General features: G+C 48.6%; 1 protein-coding gene across 1 annotated transcript; it reads left to right on the top strand.

Annotated features, from left to right (window-relative positions):
* Window positions 1-4,398: 4,398 nt before the first annotated feature.
* LOC308175199 (5,6-dihydroxyindole-2-carboxylic acid oxidase-like) lies at window positions 4,399-17,054 on the top strand (the record flags this gene model as incomplete). The annotated part of the gene is made up of 8 exons (XM_080550917.1): window positions 4,399-4,759; window positions 5,115-5,223; window positions 7,636-7,849; window positions 10,470-10,674; window positions 12,438-12,605; window positions 14,174-14,353; window positions 15,351-15,497; window positions 16,843-17,054. The coding sequence occupies 8 exons, from the start codon at window positions 4,399-4,401 to the stop codon at window positions 17,052-17,054; spliced, it is 1,596 nt and encodes a 531-aa protein (XP_080407043.1).
* Window positions 17,055-20,845: the final 3,791 nt, after the last annotated feature.

Raw genomic sequence — 20,845 nt, 5'->3', positions numbered from 1 at the left:
AAGATCGACCTAGGATATCGAAGAACCAAGACACCTAAAGAAACTGATTGACGATATCCCTATTTGTTAAAAATGTATAATTATGTAACAAACTATGGAAAAACATTTGATTTGACTTAATGATGGAAATGATACCTACTTCATTTGTAATGAGTAGTTAGACATAGCAATGAGAAACCTATTTGGATATTTTCTCCTTTAAACAACAAAGGTTTTTATCCAAAGAAGGTGATTATTCATCAGAGTAGTTTTAACCACAAAGTGACCTTTTACTCATGCCAAGTCAATTGTGGAGTGAGATGTTTGTTCACTTTGTCAGGCCACATGACTGAGGAATTGTATTTGTCTATGGGGAAAGTCCTTTGATGACAATTCCGGGGGAGGAATGCAAGATCTCAGCCATGTGGAAAGAAAGAGAAATAATTAAAGTTACTATCCATTAGAGAAGAAAAAAAAGAGTGGGCTGATAGGATGTGTTTTATCATTGTGCTTAGGTAAACCCTAAATACTCTATCATTAGGAATTATGTTGTACAAGGTGTAATATCTAAAGTGCTGACACAGGCTGCAAACTCTCTGTCTGTAACTGGACCTGAGCCAAATATAGAGACCACGGGACCAGTTTGGCTCTGAGGATATTGGAGCCTTGCAGTGGTCAGCAAGGTGGTACGACAGGGACACAGGATGGAGACTTATATGGGTACTGAGGTCAATAGGTCAGTGGACCAGAGTCAGGTAACTGGTGACCGAAACGAACAAACCGTTATGGTATTGGAAAGACATCTAACTTTAGTGGCAAGGTACAGCTGTTTCCGGTGTCAGCGGAAATCTAGGATATAAGCCCATTGCAAAGTGTCATTCGGGGCGTGCCTCTCCTCGTTGCTTGCCGTGTGTTGAGAGGCTGCCCAGCGCTGTATGGAATAAATCTATCTTAATTGTCTACTTGAGCAAATCTATTAATTATTCACTTAACGGGGAAGGAACAAATCTAGGCCGCCGCCTATCATCTGACATTCACCTACTATCACACACACACACGCACACGCTGACACACACGCTGACAAACACACACACACACGCACACACACGCTGACACACACGCTGACAAACACACACACACACACACACACACACACACACACACACACACACACACACTGCCAGTAACTAAAAGTAAAAGTGCAATTCCTTTTTCAACTGTATTGTATATTCACACTTAGTCCACATCCAAAACACACAGTAATGTTAATTAAATGTCTATCTACATTATGAAACACAGTAATGTTAGATAGAAGTCTATCTACATTATGAAACATAGTAATGTTAGATAGATGTCCATCTACATTATGAAACACAGTAACGTTGGATAGATGTCTATCTACATTATGAAACATAGTAACGTAGTAACGATCACCTGTTGGTGATGAAACACAGTAACGTTAGATAGATGTCTATCTACATTATGAAACATACAGTAATGTTAGATAGATGTCTATCTACATTATGAAACATAGTAATGTTAGATAGATGTCCATCTACATTATGAAACATAGTAATGTTAGATAGATGTCCATCTACATTATGAAACACAGTAGCGTTAGATAGATGTCCATCTACATTATGAAACATAGTAACATTAGATAGATGTCTATCTACATCATGAAACACACGGTAGCGTTAGATAGATGTCTATCTACATTATGAAACACGGTAACGTTAGATAGACGTCCATCTATAAAACACACAGTAATATTAGTTTGGTTGGTATCTATGAAACGTTTCACACAGTAGTAGCCTGATCACTTCTTTTTATGCCTGAATGATCTCCCCCAGATCTGCTCACGCTGGGCTGGGATCACGAGGGATGTGTGTGTGTGTGTGTGTGTGTGTGTGTGTGTGTGTGTGTGTGTGTGTGTAAGGGGCTCGTGGAGGAAAGGCCTAGTCATGCGCCGGGGAGCTATTTAACCCGGGAGGGGGCACTGGTGCGACCCCAGGGGGTTAGAGGACTGAAGAGACAGAGAGGAACAACATGCACAACCAAAGGTAAGGGAGACGCGGCGCCTACGTTTGTTTTTATTATTATTATTATTATTATTTATTAACAATGTAGTAACTGACCGGTTGATCCAAGTGACTCTCAGCAGTGACAACAGCCAGTGCTAGACGTTGTGTACGTCTGACAGAGAATTACCAAGTGCCAAGAAGCGTAAAGAGCACACATTGGAAAACGAATATGTCTCCTTAAGATTAGTGGTCGGGGGAGGCTAGTGGAGGTAGAAATCGGAGGAAGGGGGTCATTGTAATGCATTGAATGATATCAAGCATGTGTTTTTTGATGCCGCTTCTGCTCGGATTTCGACCTCCACCGGAAGCGTGAAGCCGTTGTTATTTTTATGTCTTTCGAAATCTTCTGGTGAGAGGATTCAATCCCTTTGAAATATGCATCATCTGGTTTCCGTGGGTCGTCCTGCATGGACAGACAGCAAATCAGCAGAAGTAGAGAGAACAGAACGAATGATGAAACAACGAAACAAAAGAATAGAACAGAACAGAAATGTCTAAAACAGTGAAAAAGTCCTTTTCTGTAGTTCTTATTGCTGAGGGGTCAAGGGTCAGCAGAACTCCATTTCTCCTGACAGCCCTACCTGTAAGGCAGAGAGATAGTAATCACGGTCAATCTTCTGTGTGAAAGAAGCAAATTCGTTAAGCGAGGACCTTTGCTGGTGTAGGAGAGGAGTGGGCCTGGATTGTCAAAAGAGATAAAGTACTTCTGTCGCGACAGAGTTTTGGGGAGACTCACCTGAGAGCAAGATTTATTATTTTCATATCGTTCTGCCTCTGTCTTTTATCCATTTATGTAGTTATTTGACGTTCTGGTGAGACAGGTTTAAATCCCTTGGGACGCGTCGTCTCTTGTTTTTCGACGGGGAACATCCTGTATGATAATGACAGCATTTCAAATTAAATTAGGTGGAAACAGAACAAAACAACAGGTAAAAAAACTAAACAAAACAAAAAGGATTATACAAAATGATACCACTATTAAAATCACCACTACTATGATCAAAACTTCTCAACTAATCAAGGGTCGGTGGAGATACATCCTGTCCTTTTGATTGACAGATGGAAACTTATGTTGATGCAACGAAAACAGTAGTTATCAAAAGAGAGAGAAGCTGAAGATTGGGGTCAGACACACACACAGACCGCAACATTTATGAACAACCGCTTCCCCCATATCCTTTACAAATGACTATCGAATCTACTTCTAGAAAAAACTATATTTTGGTCTTCAAATCTTGATGAATCTTTCTTCACGGGATGAAAAAATAAAAAAACTTCCAGTCCGGGGGAGGCTAGAGGAGGTAGAAATGTGAGGACCAGGGGAGGCTGGAGGAGTCACGTGACTAAAAACTAAAAAACATCCTGTCTGTCCTGTCTGTCCTGTGTGTCCTGTCTGTCCTCTCTGTCCTCTCTGTCCTGTCTGTCCTGTCTGTCCTCTCTGTCCTGTCTGTCCTGTCTGTCCTCTCTGTCCTGTCTGTCCTGTCTGTCCTGTCTGTCCTGGTTGTCCTGTCTGTCCTGTCTGTCCTGTCTGTCCTCTCTGTCCTCTCTGTCCTGGGTGTCCTGTCTGTCCTGTCTGTCCTGTCTGTCCTCTCTGTCCTGTCTGTCCTGTCTGTCCTCTCTGTCCTCTCTGTCCCGTCTGTCCTGTCTGTCCTGTCTGTCCTGTCTATCCTCTCTGTCCTGGGTGTCCTGTCTGTCCTCTCTGTCCTCTCTGTCCTCTCTGTCCTGTCTGTCCTCTCTGTCCTCTCTGTCCTGGTTGTTCTGTCTGTCCTGTCTGTCCTGTCTGTCCTGTCTGTCCTCTCTGTCCTCTCTGTCCTCTCTGTCCTGTCTGTCCTCTCTGTCCTGTCTGTCCTGTCTGTCCTCTCTGTCCTCTCTGTCCTGTCTGTCCTGTCTGTCCTCTCTGTCCTGTCTGTCCTGTCTGTCCTGTCTGTCCTGGTTGTCCTGTCTGTCCTGTCTGTCCTCTCTGTCCTGGGTGTCCTGGGTGTCCTGGGTGTCCTGGGTGTCCTGGGTGTCCTGTCTGTCCTCTCTGTCCTGTCTGTCCTGTCTGTCCTCTCTGTCCTGTCTGTCCTGTCTGTCCTCTCTGTCCCGTCTGTCCTGTCTGTCCTGTCTGTCCTGTCTATCCTCTCTGTCCTGGGTGTCCTGTCTGTCCTCTCTGTCCTGTCTGTCCTCTCTGTCCTCTCTGTCCTCTCTGTCCTGGTTGTTCTGTCTGTCCTGTCTGTCCTGTCTGTCCTCTCTGTCCTGGTTGTCCTGTCTGTCCTGTCTGTCCTGTCTGTCCTGTCTGTCCTGTCTGTCCTGTCTGTCCTGTCTGTCCTGTCTATCCTGGGTGTCTGTCAGCAGCATGTGGCGATTGGGTCTGCTGCTGGCGACCGCGCTGTGCGCCCCCCTGACCCTGGCCCAGTTCCCCCGGGAATGCGTGACCCCCGCGGGCCTCCGGAGCGGCCAGTGCTGCCCCTCGCCCTCGGGGGCGGCGGGCAACGAGTGCGGCTCCGCCTCGGGGCGCGGCCAGTGCGCGGCGATAGCGGCGGACCAGCGGCGCCACGGGCCCCAGTACCCTCACGACGGCCGGGACGACCGGGAGCGCTGGCCGCTGAGGTTCTTCAACCGGACCTGCCGCTGCAGCGGGAACTTCTCGGGCCACGACTGCGGACGCTGCCGCCACGGCCTCACGGGGCCCGATTGCGACCAGAGGATCTCTGTGGGTAAGCAGGGGGGAGGAGGCTGGGGGGAGGAGGCAGGGGGGAGGAGGCTGGGGGGAGGAGGCTGGGGGAGGTAGAAATAGGGGGGATACCAAGGGAGAATGGTGGAGGTGGAAATGAGAGGATACCAGGGGAGGCTGGTGGAGGTGGAAATGGGATAGTAAGAGATAGATGGTAATTAGTAATTGATAGATAGTAATTGCTCCCAATGAGCGGGCCGGCGCCTTGCATGGTAGCTTGCCGCCATTGGTGTGTGAATGGGTTCGGATCTAAACCATCAACCCCCCCCCCTCATCCCTTCACCTCATCCCTTTAACTCCTCCCCCCCCCCCCCCCCCCCCCACCCCCCCATCTCCAGTCAGGAGGAACGTGATGCAGCTGAGCTCGGTGGAGAAGCAGGCGTTTGTCAGTGCTCTGGACCAGGCCAAGAGGACCGTCCACCCTGACCTGGTCATCTGCACGCGCCAGTACGTTCTACAGAACTACGTAGAACTACATTACACTGCAGCCATAGAACTACATTACCCTGCATCCATAGAACTACATTACCCTGCAGCCATAGAACTACATTACCCTGCAGCCATTGTCATGTTATGTGATGGTTTTCTGTGCTTCCCCTAACTTGAAAGGGCTTTGACCGTTTGACCAGAGTTTCACTGGGACTCCACTCTTTCTGCATCCAATGACCAGACAGCAATTATCTTTATCCTTTTATTTTTGACTTAATTTTGTCTCTTTTTCATCAGATTTATAAGTAGTAGCAGTAGTAGTAGGTGGAAAACCTTTGAAAAGGTTATAAACACAAAATAAGCGGCTAAGAAACAATATGAAGGAATTTACAATGCAATAAAACATTTTTACAAGTAATGAAATAGTTTTCCCAAAATGATGTACCGCCCCTTTAACTTCACCATGAACTGAACTTGATATCAAACACCCAACAGCAACCAATTGGCTATCAAACAAATCCAAGATATCAACCAAACAACAACACACATCCAAGTCATCTCACCGTCAGCCACTCTGGTCTCTGCAAACAGTTTGGTTGAGCACAGCACTGCAATAGCCCAATGTTCCTACCACAGTGTGTTTGTTGAACTGATTCCTCAACTGTGGGACTGCAGACTAAAGGGAGTGGTGATTGTTCAGGTGAGCTGCTGGGTGATTTGTGAATTGATTTCAGCTGTGCAGGCCATGACTGTCATCTCATGTTTCTCCTCTGGGGGGAATGGGAGCCAAACCCATGTTGGGATGGCTGAGTTTCTCTAGGGAGGGGAAATTGGGCTCTTTTTCCTTGTTTGTGAAGGAATGGCACTGTATTTGGTTTCTTGTTGAGTTTGCCAAGACAGCCATAGAACTACATTACACTGCAGCCAGAGAACTACATTACCCTGCAGCCAGAGAACTACATTACCCTGCAGCCATAGAACTACATTACCCTGTAGCCATAGAACTACATTACCCTGTAGCCATAGAACTACATTACCCTGTAGCCATAGAACTACATTACCCTGTAGCCAGAGAACTACATTACCCTGTAGCCAGAGAACTACATTACACTGCAGCCATAGAACTACATTACCCTGTAGACAGAGAACTACATTACACTGTAGACAAAGAACTACATTACACTGCAGCCAGAGAACTACATTACCCTGCAGCCATAGAACTACATTACCCTGTAGACAGAGAACTACATTACCCTGCAGCCATAGAACTACATTACCCTGCAGCCATAGAACTACATTACCCTGTAGACAGAGAACTACATTACCCTGTAGCCATAGAACTACATTACCCTGTAGCCATATAACTACATTACCCTGTAGCCATAGAACTACATTACCCTGTAGCCAGAGAACTACATTACCCTGTAGCCAGAGAACTACATTACACTGCAGCCATATAACTACATTACACTGCAGCCAGAGAACTACATTACCCTGTAGCCAGAGAACTACATTACCCTGTAGCCAGAGAACTACATTACCCTGCAGCCATAGAACTACATTACACTGCAGCCAGAGAACTACATTACCCTGCAGCCATAGAACTACATTACCCTGCATCCATAGAACTACATTACCCTGTAGCCATAGAACTACATTACCCTGTAGCCAGAGAACTACATTACCCTGCAGCCATATAACTACATTACACTGCAGCCATAGAACTACATTACCCTGTAGCCATATAACTACATTACCCTGTAGACAGAGAACTACATTACCCTGCAGCCATAGAACTACATTACCCTGTAGACAAAGAACTACATTACACTGCAGCTAGAGAACTACATTACCCTGTAGCCAGAGAACTACATTACACTGCAGCCATAGAACTACATTACCCTGTAGACAGAGAACTACATTACCCTGCAGCCATAGAACTACATTACCCTGTAGCCATAGAACTACATTACCCTGTAGCCAGAGAACTACATTAACCTGCAGCCAGAGAACTACATTACCCTGTAGCCATAGAACTACATTACACTGCAGCCAGAGAACTACATTACCCTGCAGCCATAAAGACTACATTAACCAACACTGCAGCCATAGAACAAGATTACCCAAGACTGCAGCCATAGAACTACATTACCCTGTAGCCATAGAACTACATTACCCTGTAGCCATAGAACTACATTACACTGCAGCCAGAGAACTACATTACCCTGCAGCCATAAAGACTACATTAACCAACACTGCAGCCATAGAACAAGATTACCCAAGACTGCAGCCATAGAACTACATTACCCTGCATCCATAGAACTACATTACCCTGTAGCCATAGAACTACATTACCCTGTAGCCATAGAACTACATTACCCTGCAGCCATAGAAGCACTTCAACTGTGATTGAACATTTGAACCCTACAGTTACCAGGAGGTGTTTGGGCCGGACGGGAACACCCCCCAGTTTGAGAACGTCACCATCTACAACTACTTTGTGTGGAGCCACTACTACTCCGTCAGCAAGACCTTCCTGGGGGCGGGGCAGGCCAGCTTCGGGGGCGTCGACTTCTCCCACGAGGGGCCGGGGTTCGTCACATGGCACCGCTTCCACCTTCTGCAGCTGGAGAGAGACATGCAGGTGAGGAGGGGGGGAGGGAGGGAGAGAGACATGCAGGTGAGGGGGGAGGGAGGGGGAGGGAGAGAGACATGCAGGTGAGGGGGGGGGAGGAGGGAGGGAGACATGCAGGTGAGGGGGAGGGGGGGGGGGGAGGGGGGAGGGAGAGAGACATGCAGGTGAGGGGGAGGGAGGGAGGAGGGAGAGAGACATGCAGGTGAGGGGGGAGGGGGAGGGGGAGAGACATGCAGGTGAGGGGGGGAGGGGGGGAGACATGCAGGTGAGGGGGGAGGGAGAGAGAGAGACATGCAGGTGAGGGGGGGAGGGGGGGAGACATGCAGGTGAGGGGGGAGGGAGAGAGAGAGACATGCAGGTGAGGGGGGGGAGGGGAGGGGGGGGAGGGAGAGAGACATGCAGGTGAGGGGGGGGAGGGGAGGGGGGGGAGGGAGAGAGACATGCAGGTGAGGGGGGGGAGGGGAGGGGGGGGAGGGAGAGAGACATGCAGGTGAGGGGGGGGGAGGGAGAGAGACATGCAGGTGAGGGGGGGAGGGAGAGAGACATGCAGGTGAGGGGGGGGAGGGAGAGAGACATGCAGGTGAGGGGGGAGGGAGAGAGACATGCAGGTGAGGGGGGGGGAGGGAGAGAGACATGCAGGTGAGGGGGGGGGAGGGAGAGAGACATGCAGGTGAGGGGGGGGAGAGAGACATGCAGGTGAGGGGGGGGGAGGGAGAGAGACATGCAGGTGAGGGGGGGGGGAGGGAGAGAGACATGCAGGTGAGGAGGGGGGAGGGAGAGAGACATGCAGGTGAGGGGGGGAGGAGGGAGACATGCAGGTGAGGGGGGAGGGAGAGAGACATGCAGGTGAGGGGGGGGAGGGAGAGAGACATGCAGGTGAGGGGGGGGGAGGGAGAGAGACATGCAGGTGAGGGGGGGGGAGGGAGACATGCAGGTGAGGGGGGGGAGGGAGAGAGACATGCAGGTGAGGGGGGGGAGGGAGAGAGACATGCAGGTGAGGGGGGGGAGGGAGAGAGACATGCAGGTGAGGGGGGGGAGGGAGAGAGACATGCAGGTGAGGGGGGGGGAGGGAGAGAGACATGCAGGTGAGGGGGGAGGGAGGGAGACATGCAGGTGAGGGGGGGGAGGGAGAGAGACATGCAGGTGAGGGGGGAGGGAGGGAGACATGCAGGTGAGGGGGGGGAGGGAGAGAGACATGCAGGTGAGGGGGGGAGGGAGAGAGACATGCAGGTGAGGGGGGAGGGAGAGAGACATGCAGGTGAGGGGGGGGGAGGGAGAGAGACATGCAGGTGAGGAGGGGAGGGAGGGAGAGAGACATGCAGGTGAGGGGGGGGGAGAGAGAGAGACATGCAGGTGAGGGGGGGGGAGGGAGAGAGACATGCAGGTGAGGGGGGGGGGAGGGAGAGAGACATGCAGGTGAGGGGGGGGAGGGAGAGAGACATGCAGGTGAGGGGGGGGGAGAGAGAGACATGCAGGTGAGGGGGGGAGGGAGAGAGACATGCAGGTGAGGGGGGGAGGGAGAGAGACATGCAGGTGAGGGGGGGGGAGGGAGAGAGACATGCAGGTGAGGGGGGGAGGGAGAGAGACATGCAGGTGAGGGGGGGGAGGGAGAGAGACATGCAGGTGAGGGGGGGGAGGGAGAGAGACATGCAGGTGAGGGGGGGAGGGAGAGAGACATGCAGGTGAGGGGGGGGAGGGAGAGAGACATGCAGGTGAGGGGGGGGAGGGAGAGAGACATGCAGGTGAGGGGGGGGAGGGAGAGAGACATGCAGGTGAGGGGGGAGGGAGGGGGGGAGGGAGAGAGACATGCAGGTGAGGGGGGGGAGGGAGACATGCAGGTGAGGGGGGGGAGAGAGAGAGACATGCAGGTGAGGGGGGGAGGGAGAGAGACATGCAGGTGAGGGGGGGGGAGGGAGAGAGACATGCAGGTGAGGGGGGGGGAGGGAGACATGCAGGTGAGGGGGGGAGGGAGAGAGACATGCAGGTGAGGGGGGGGAGGGAGAGAGACATGCAGGTGAGGGGGGGAGGGGGGGGGAGGGAGAGAGACATGCAGGTGAGGGGGGGGGAGGGAGAGAGACATGCAGGTGAGGGGGGGGGAGGGAGAGAGACATGCAGGTGAGGGGGGGGGAGGGAGAGAGACATGCAGGTGAGGGGGGGGGAGGGAGAGAGACATGCAGGTGAGGGGGGGGGAGGGAGAGAGACATGCAGGTGAGGGGGGGGAGGGAGAGAGACATGCAGGTGAGGGGGGGGAGGGAGAGAGACATGCAGGTGAGGGGGGGGAGGGAGAGAGACATGCAGGTGAGGGGGGGGGAGGGAGAGAGACATGCAGGTGAGGGGGAGGGGGAGGGAGGGGGGGAGAGACAGGAAGAGGAAAAGACAGGGACAGAGGGGTGGAGGGAGAGAGAGAGAGAGAGAGAGAGAGAGAGAGGGAAAGAGAGAGAGATAGAGAGTGCACAATCAGAGAAAGTCAAGCTTAAACACATTACATGTTTTCATACGCAAAAAAAGTTAACCCCACTCCACCTTCACCGAGATGACTTCTTTGCACAGATTACACCTTCATCCTCTGACTCCCCCCCTCCCCCCCCACCAACCCCTCTTCCCCCCCACCGCCCCGCCCCGCCCACAGGACATGCTGGGTGACGTCAGCTTCGCCCTGCCCTACTGGAACTTCGCCATCGGGGGCAGCGAGTGCGACATCTGCACAGACGAGCTGCTGGGCGCGCGGAGCAGCTTCGACCCCGACGCCCTCAGCCCCAACTCTGTCTTCGCCCAGTGGAGGGTCGTCTGTGAGAGCGTGGACGACTATGACACCCTGGGCACCATCTGTAACAGTGAGCACCGCCATAGTCGCTAGTAAATAGTCGCTAGTCGATAGTCACACATACACCCTGGGCACCATCTGTAACAGTGAGCACCGCCATAGTCGCTAGTCGATAGACGCTAGTCGATAGTCACACATACACCCTGGGCACCATCTGTAACAGTGAGCAACACGATAGTCTCTAGTCGATAGTCGCTAGTCACTAGTCAATAGTCGCTAGTCAATAGTCGTTAGTCAATAGTCGCTAGTCCATAGTCAATAGTCGATCGCCCATAGTCGCTAGTCCATAGTCGCTAGTCCATAGTCGCTAGTCCATAGTCGCTAGTCCATAGTCGCTAGTCACCAGTCGATAGTCGCTAGTCGATAGTCAATAGTCGATCGTCCATAGTCGCTAGTCCATAGTCGCTAGTCCATAGTCGCTAGTCCATAGTCGCTAGTCCATAGTCGCTAGTCACCAGTCGATAGTCGCTAGTCGATAGTCAATAGTCGATCGTCCATAGTCGCTAGTCCATAGTCGCTAGTCCATAGTCGCTAGTCCATAGTCGCTAGTCCATAGTCAATAGTCGATAGTCACTAGTCGCACATACACCAGGGCTGCCACTGGAGGTAGAAATCGGAAGACGGGGGCGATTCATTGTAACGCTGGGGACTGAATGAGGAATGGTACATTCCAAAGAGGAGGCGTTGTTAGGATCTTGAAACATCGGGGCCGTAGCCCAGCCCAGCCCACGTTTCGTCGACTGGGGACGGGGTGTTAGCGGAGGTTTTGGTTCAGCAGTGGGGGCTTGCGCTAAATCGACAGTGAGATGCGGTAGATGGTAGTTTATCTTTTACAGGAATACAGGAATAGAAGTGTTTTTCTTATTTCCCCCCCCCATTTTAACCAATAGAACAGTAAGTAAGTGTAGAGGGCAGGCTGGTGGAGGTAGTAATCGGACGACAGGCTCATCGTAGTGAGGGATGCAGTAGGAATGGTACCAAGCATGTGTGTTTGTGTGTTGACACCCTTCCATCTTACATCCTGTTCATCACAATGAGCCAGTCCTCGAGGTCCTCCCTCCGCCAGCCTCCTGACCAAGCATGTGAGCAGAGAAAGAGTGTGTGTGTGTGTGTGTGTGTTTGTTCAGTCTGAGTTCAGTCCAAGCATGTGAGCAGTGAAAGGTGAAAGTGTGTGTGTGTGTGTGTGTGTTCAGTCCAAGCATGTGAGCAGTGAAAGAGTGTGTGTGTGTGTGTGTGTGTTCAGTCCAAGCATGTGAGCATCTGCAGAGCTCTAATCCTCTTACACCAGTCGGATGGTATTTCCTCCTCGTACAAGTAAAAGGACCTAATATGGGTATAACGGGTTAGGCTGAAAGCACCTTATTTGTATGTGTGTGTGTGTGTGTGTGTGTGTGTGTGTGTGTGTGTGTGTGTGTGTGTGTGTGTGTGTGTGTGAGTGTGTGTGTGTGTGTGTGTGAGTGAGTGCGTAATGTTTCCGTGAGTGTGTGTCTGTATATATGTGTGTACGTGTGTATATGTGTGTGTGTGTGTATGTGTGTATATGTATGTGTGTATATGTGTGTGTGTGTGTGTATATGTATATATGTGTGTACGTGTGTGTATATGTGTGTGTGTGTGTATATGTGTATATGTGTGTGTGTGTGTGTGTGTGTGTGTGTGTGTATGTGTCTGTATATCACATAGACGAATGACACGAATGTTACCGCAGTCTAACCCGCTGTCTGACCCCTGTAGTGAGAGTTTGACCTTTGACCTTTGACCTTTGACCTGCAGGTACAGAGAGCAGCCCCATCAGGAGGAACCCCGCGGGTAACGTGGCGCGGCCCATGGTGCAGACCCTGCCCCAGCCCCAGGACGTGGTGGACTGTCTGGCCCTCAACACCTTCGACACGCCGCCCTACTACTCCACCTCCTCTGAGAGCTTCAGGAACACCATAGAGGGTGATTGCATGCACACACACACACACACACACACACAGAGATACACAGACACAGAGATATACAGACACACACACACACACACACACACACACACACAGACACGGAGATACACAGAAACAGAGATATACAGACACACAGATACAGACACAGACACACACACACACACAGACACAGATATACACAGGGACAGAGATATACAGACACACAGATACAGACACAGACACACACACACACACACACACACACACACACACACAGATGTACAGACAGACACACACACACACACACACACACACACACACACACACACACAGACACAGAGATACACAGAAACAGAGATATACAGACACACAGATACAGACACAGACACACACACACACAGAGATACACAGAAACAGAGATATACAGACACACACACACACACACACACACAGACACGGAGATACACAGAAACAGAGATATACAGACACACAGATACAGACACAGACACACACACACACACACAGACACAGAGATACACAGGGACAGAGATATACAGACACACAGATACAGACACAGACACACACACACACACACACAGACACAGAGATACACAGAAACAGAGATATACAGACACACAGACACACAGACACACACACACACACACTCACTCACTCACTCACTCACTCACTCACACACTCACACACTCACTCACTCACTCACTCACACACAGACACACAGAAACAGACAGACACACACGCACACACACACACACACACACACACACACACACACACACATTCAGATGGCAGTCACATGTGTCAGTAATTCAGAGGCTGCAGGTGCGACACGTATGTGAGCAACTTGCCTACGTTTGCAAGACTGTTTACAGCAACTTGACGTCAGTCACGCACATACACACAGACACTACATCATCACTGAGAGCTTCCAAGATTGTCTTAAAACAATGTTTTATGTCAAGTATTCAACAAAATGATAGCTTTGCTATACTACACAAGAACCAAGGGAAAAAGCAATGATGTACATACAGTGCCTTAGGTAAGTAACGGGACAGTGAAATGTTTTTTTCTTCTCTACTCCAAAAGTTTAGAATTTAAACCAAACAATTACATTTCCGCGAGGTTGAAGTAGAGATGCTCAGCTTTGGTTTGATGGTATCTGTGTACATATTATATATCTGTGTACATATTAGTTTCACCATTTAGAAATGACAACATGTCTTATGCACAGCCCCCCTATTTCAGATCTGGCGTTTGGAGCCAAATTAAGAAAAATGCTTCTTTACTCGACATTACTTAGATTATTAATCCATTAATTAAATAATGTATTCATACTGTATATTCATTAATTAATTAATGTATTCATAATGTATTATCTACTTAATTAATTATTAATTAATGTATCTATTTATTCCTCACTCACTCATTTATTAATTAATTCATTCACTCGTTCATTCATTCATGTATTTGTTCATTCATTCATATATTCATTCATTCGTGTATTCACTCATTCATTCATTCAATCATGAATGTGTTTATTCCTTCCTTCCTTCCCGTCTCCCCTCCCAGGCTACAGTGCTCCCCAGGGTGGATACGACCCGGTGGTCCGCAGCCTCCACAACCTGGCCCACCTGTTCCTGAACGGGACCGGGGGCCAGACGCACCTGTCCCCCAACGACCCCATCTTCGTGCTGCTGCACACCTTCACAGACGCCATCTTTGACGAGTGGCTCAGGAGGCACGCCCCAGGTAGAGTATTAGAACACATCCCACACCAGACAGAGGTAGGGTATTAGGACACATCCCACACCAGACAGAGGTAGGGTATTAGGACACATCCCACACCAGACACAGGTAGGGTATTAGGACACATCCCACACCAGACAGAGGTAGGGTATTAGGACACATCCCACACCAGACACAGGTAGGGTATTAGGACACATCTCACACCAGACAGAGGTAGGGTATTAGGACACATCCCACACCTGACAGAGGTAGAGTATTAGGACACATCCCACACCAGACAGAGGTAGAGTATTAGGACACATCCCACACCTGACAGAGGTAGGGTATTAGGACACATCCCACACCAGACAGAGGTAGGGTATTAGGACACATCCCACACCAGACACAGGTAGGGTATTAGGACACATCCCACACCTGACAGAGGTAGGGTATTAGGACACATCCCACACCAGACAGAGGTAGGGTATTAGGACACATCCCACACCAGACACAGGTAGGGTATTAGGACACATCCCACACCAGACAGAGGTAGGGTATTAGGACACATCCCACACCAGACACAGGTAGGGTATTAGGACACATCCCACACCAGACAGAGGTAGGGTATTAGGACACATCCCACACCAGACACAGGTAGGGTATTAGGACACATCCCACACCAGACAGAGGTAGGGTATTAGGACACATCCCACACCAGACAGAGGTAGGGTATTAGGACACATCCCACACCAGACACAGGTAGGGTATTAGGACACATCCCACACCTGACAGAGGTAGGGCATTAGGACACATCCCACACCTGACAGAGGTAGGGCATTAGGACACATCCCACACCTGACAAGTCCATCTACCTCCACCAAGGGCACACTTTTTAAACCATGTATTTTATTCTAACTGTTTGTCTTTCAGCTGTCTTTATATATATATATATAAATAAAACAAAAAGAGAGACAAAAGGGAGTCTCTCCTCTAACCAATCAGAGCGTGTCCCTGCCCCCAGGTGAGGCGGTGTACCCAGAGGAGAACGCTCCCATTGGTCACAACCGCCAGTTCAACATGGTGCCGTTCTGGCCTCCCGTCACCAACGCTGAGATGTTCGTCAGCGCCCCAGAGAACCTGGGGTACACCTACGAGGTCCAGTGGCCCAGTGAGTGAACACACACACACACACACACACACACATACACACACACACACACACACACGGAGACACTTGGACGGACATACACACATAAGCACACATGGACATGGACACGCACCCTCACAAACAAGCACACTTGGAGACACACACACACAAGCACACACACACACACACAAGCACACACACACACACACACACACGGAGACACTTGGACGGACATACACACATAAGCACACATGGACATGGACACGCACCCTCACAAACAAGCACACATGGACACACACACAAACAAGCACACTTGGAGACACACACACACACACATACACACAAGCACACATGGCAGTGTCGTAGTTCAGTCAGCGAACAGCGTGCCCACTGCTTATAAATAACCACAATACATGGTCATACTTCACCATGTGTCACACACACACACAGACACACACACACACAGACACACACACACACACACACACACACACACACACATGCACACAGACACACACTCTCCCTCTCTCTCGATGCCATACTTCACCATGTAACAGAGACACGCACACACACACACACACAGAGAGACATACACAGAGAGAGACATACACAGAGAGAGACATACACACAGAGAGACATACACAGAGAGAGACATACACACAGAGAGACATACACACAGAGAGACATACACAGAGAGAGAGACACACACAGAGAGACACACACACACAGAGAGACATACACAGAGAGAGACATACACACACAGAGACACACACACAGAGAGAGACATACTCACAGAGAGACATACAGAGAGAGACATACACAGAGACATACACAGAGAGAGACATACACAGAGAGAGACATACACAGAGAGAGACATACACACACAGAGAGAGACATACTCACAGAGAGACATACAGAGAGAGACATACACAGAGACATACACAGAGAGAGACATACACAGAGAGACATACACAGAGAGACATACACACAGAGAGACATACACAGAGACACACAGAGAGACATACACAGAGAGAGACATACACAGAGACATACACAGAGACATACACAGAGAGACACACACACACAGAGACATACACAGAGAGAGACACACACACAGAGACATACACAGAGAGAGACATACACAGAGAGAGACATACACAGAGAGAGACATACACAGAGAGAGACATACACAGAGAGAGACATACACAGAGAGAGACATACACAGAGAGAGACACACACACACAGAGACATACACACAGAGAGACATACACAGAGAGAGACACACACACACAGACACACACACTCCCTCTACTCCCTACTTCACCGCCTGACAGTTTGCTCTTTGCTTGCGCGCTCTTTTCCGCAGCCGCCGCCTACACCCTGTCTGAGGTCATCACCATAGGGATCGTGGCGGCGGTGCTGGTGGCGGCGGTGGTGGGCGGCGTGGTGGCCTGCGCCGTCCGCGCCCGCTCCTTCCGCTCCGCCGAGGGCCTGGAGCCGCTGCTGGGCGACGAGACGTTCCCCCGCTACTCCGAGGACGACCGCCGGACGGACGACAAGAGCCAGTCCGTCGTGTAGCCCTGACCCCTGACCCCTGACCCTAGAGAGGGGAGGCTGGCGGAGGAGGTGGAAGAGAAATCGGAGGGCGGACAGCGGACTCGTTGTAAAGGCACAGAAAGGAAGGAGGAGGAACGGTATCGCAGTGACACGCGTGCGTTTATAACGAGCAGTTGCGGTTGCGGTTTTCGTCCTGCAGTGCGCCTACTAGGCCCTAACCTTATGTTTCATTGTCTTTTGTATTCTTTGGTTCTTCGAATAAAGTTTTACTGGTTTGAAGCCCTGTGTCTGTGTGATCATCTCCTAGGCCTAGTTCCTATCTCAATTAATAACACTTTCCCTATAGGCTATTAGATATATATATCAGTGGAGGGAGGCTGGTGACTTCCAGAATTGAGGAGGCCAATTTTTTTCCACTTGCTCGCTTCACTCGCGATGGAATGTTCCCTGTTCTTCTTATCTGTCTTTGTTAAAAATTATTCATTTGTGTTTGGCGGTACTGAAGGGATTGGGACACTCTCAGGATGGTGGATGAAGCAGCTTTTATTGCCTGCACAATGGGTCATCAAATAAACAAAACAATTGGCATGAATCTCTGGTCCGCCTGCAGCAGCTATTGTCCCTTCTGCTCAGGCTCAAAATTCTCAAAATGGCTTCATGTGATTGGACGAACAAAATGTCAATCATTCAGCCCTGGACTCAATGCATGGTGAGGCCAGGCCTCCCTTGCCCACCCATTTTCAGTGATTTGGCCAATCACATATTGCCATGAAAAAAATGGCATTACATTGACTTCTATGAGAAACCACTTTCCTCGGGGAGGCCTGGCCTCCCTCAATAGAAACGGATAGGGATTCTGGCCTGTAGGTGCTTTACAATTGCAATATTGGGTTTTAGCCATGGAAAAGATTTATGAACAAAACGGAAATAATATTAATAAATAATATTAATATAAACACATTTTAAATATGTTTTTGTTAAAAAAAAATTTTTTTTAAATAGAATTATTGCTTTTTTAAATATCTCTCTCTTCTCTCAAATTATTGGGGAGGCCAGGCCTCCTCCACCTCTATGGAGAAGCCTCCACTGATATATATACACCGTATTTTATATTCACTACCAATGTTCAAAACTGTGAGAGAGAGTACCTGAGTGAGTGTGTCATGTTGGCACCATCTGGTGGTCATCCATCAGCATTACATCTACTGATAAAGACCAAAAACAAGCAGCTTGGCGAGTAGCAGCATATTTACGCCTTCCTGTGGTGGACAACGGTATCACAAGACTGATCATGCCCAAATGTGGGCTTGGATCATGAGGTTGCATTGTTAAGTTCAGTCAGTGTGGTGCCAGTGAAATGCTTCAGTTACAAAAGGTCAAGCCCACCTTTTAGAGCCTTTTGGGGGTGAGAAGTGTCCCAAGGTTACAGGGAAACCTAAATACTTCATCAAGAGTGGCTGCAGAGGGAGTACATGTAAAAAGGTTACCGAGTGTACATAGAATCTTAACTGCTGTTCTCCTCTTCACTCATCAATGACATCAAAGAACACCAACGTTGAGGACTGAGTGAGAATAGTATGGAACATTTGTTGTGTCACAATTAAAAAACACCCCCCCTCCCCTCCCTCTACTTTCTTTCTAATATACTACCACGACTACTCTTCTATCTGGATTGCACCACCGTACACATTTGCATCAATACACGATGAAAACAAATGCAGTCAATCCTCAAGACAACCCAAACTCGGTCAGGTTTTTACTGAAAGTGAAATTTTAAAAAATGGTTTATTCATTGTATTGACTAACATGCGGCCATAAATAACTTTCAATTATGTTTCCAGCACAGATAAAACAATTCAGCTTTATTGCATAGAAAGCAGTTAGACAATCACTTATACCCAGAGTGCGAATTATATAATGACAATCGGGGGGAGGGGAGTGGGGGGGTCAACTTTTTCTCTAGGGCGTAAAGGGAACACAGTACAGGGCAGGCGCATGCTTCAGTGAACTGAAGTCTTACAATCCTTACAGTATCTTGCTCTTTTAACATAAATCAAATCCAGAATATTAATACAAGAATGCATACATGTAAATCTCACCCTCATCTATACTATCCTGCTCAGTATTAAGCCTGAAGGACAACCACAGAAGATGTCAGGCTACATTATCATCTAAGTCCTAGTCCCAGAACCAGAATCGCTTTTATTTGACAAAGTACAATGCAGCATACTTTGGTCTGATTGGTGCTACAGAAATACTCAGATAAAACAAGCTGCGTAAAAGTCAGACATTGGGGACACACATGATATAACAACTTAGGTATGCAATACAAAACTATACAAGACTAACTTACTAGAATGTTTAGTAAGTAAGGTGACTAGTCATTGTAGGAAAGACCTTGGCGGGAAGGTGGGGAGGGGGGGGGGGGGATGAGTATAAGACAACCGTGATGGTGTCATGCTTTCTTTACTATCAGTAGTCAACACTTTATAGAAAGTTCTACAATAATTAGTTGAGAGCTTGAGTATGATTGTCATGCATCCCATCAGTTTCTGAAAGTACTGTTTGACTAAATATCTGGTATGATGGCGTACATCTTTAAGTGCAGAGGCTCCTTTCTGACTCACCTCTTTGCTGCCAGGTCCTGTTCACTGTTCTCCTGGCCCCCTACTGCTCAGTATTAAGCCTGCATGACAACCATAGGAAATACAGGCTGCATTTACACGTTTCAACTACTCTTTTTTAGCACCCAAAAAGTGCTGGATATCTCCTTTTCTTACCCAACCAGATAAAACTGCATTCCTGTGTGAAAACAAAGGGGGAGCCGATTATAATTAAGCAATATCACACAAGAGGGAGTGCTGTTATACTGAATATCAGCACACGGCTGTGATTCGGTCGTAGGTAACCGAAGATAATCACAGCCGTGCTTATATTCAGTATAACAGCACTCCCTCTTGTGTGACATTGCTGAATAATATAAAATAAAACATGTTGTCACAGTTTGCACAACATAGCTCATAAACAATATATTATTGAACCACAATCCATAGACAGTTCACCAATAATAAGCATGACACTTACTACTTTACCTTTTTTACTTTTGCAGTTAAAGTGCTATACATAAAGGTTATTATTATTATTACTAGCTGCTAACACAGACAGAGCTAGCTAGGTTACAGCTGAGCTAACATGACGCTGCTAACGTTGCTAGGTTACAGGTGAGCTAACATGATGCTGCTGACGTTGCTAGGTTACAGTTACAGTTGAGCTAACGTTGCTAGGTTACAGCTGAGCTAACATGACGCTGCTAACGTTGCTAGGTTACAGTTGAGCTAACATGACGCTGCTAACGCTAACAGGCTAGTTAGTTAGTAGTGAGTCCAAACCGACTAACACAAACATTCTTCAGTAGGCTAACTTAACTTACACGTTCAACAGTTACAAATAATCCCCAAAATATACCGACAGCAACAACATACCTTGTCCTCCGTCCAGCCAGGTGCTGGTTTAGGTTATGAGGTAGAGAATTACAAAACAAAAGTATTTACTCAATAGATTCATTTCTTTTCACCGTGACCGTCAACTTTACATCATTTCAGCCCTAGGATATGTGGCTGTCAACATAAAAGTTACGTTATGGTGCAGAAACACCATTGAAAATCTAAATGTACAATTACAAGTTAAATACAGAGACCCCCAAATATATACAATATAACTACTAAGTGTCTTTAAAGGGGTCGCTTACAAACTGAACACGTTCCTTTCCTACGTCCTCTTCTGAAGACCATTCATAATTTAACTAATTAGAC

The sequence above is a fragment of the Nansenia antarctica genome, assembly GCF_963989245.1.
Source record: "Nansenia antarctica genome assembly, contig: SCAFFOLD_206, whole genome shotgun sequence".
NCBI lineage: Eukaryota > Metazoa > Chordata > Actinopteri > Argentiniformes > Microstomatidae > Nansenia > Nansenia antarctica.
The sequence above is the reverse complement of the archived record's forward strand: the minus strand, read 5'-3'. Positions and strand labels throughout refer to the sequence as shown.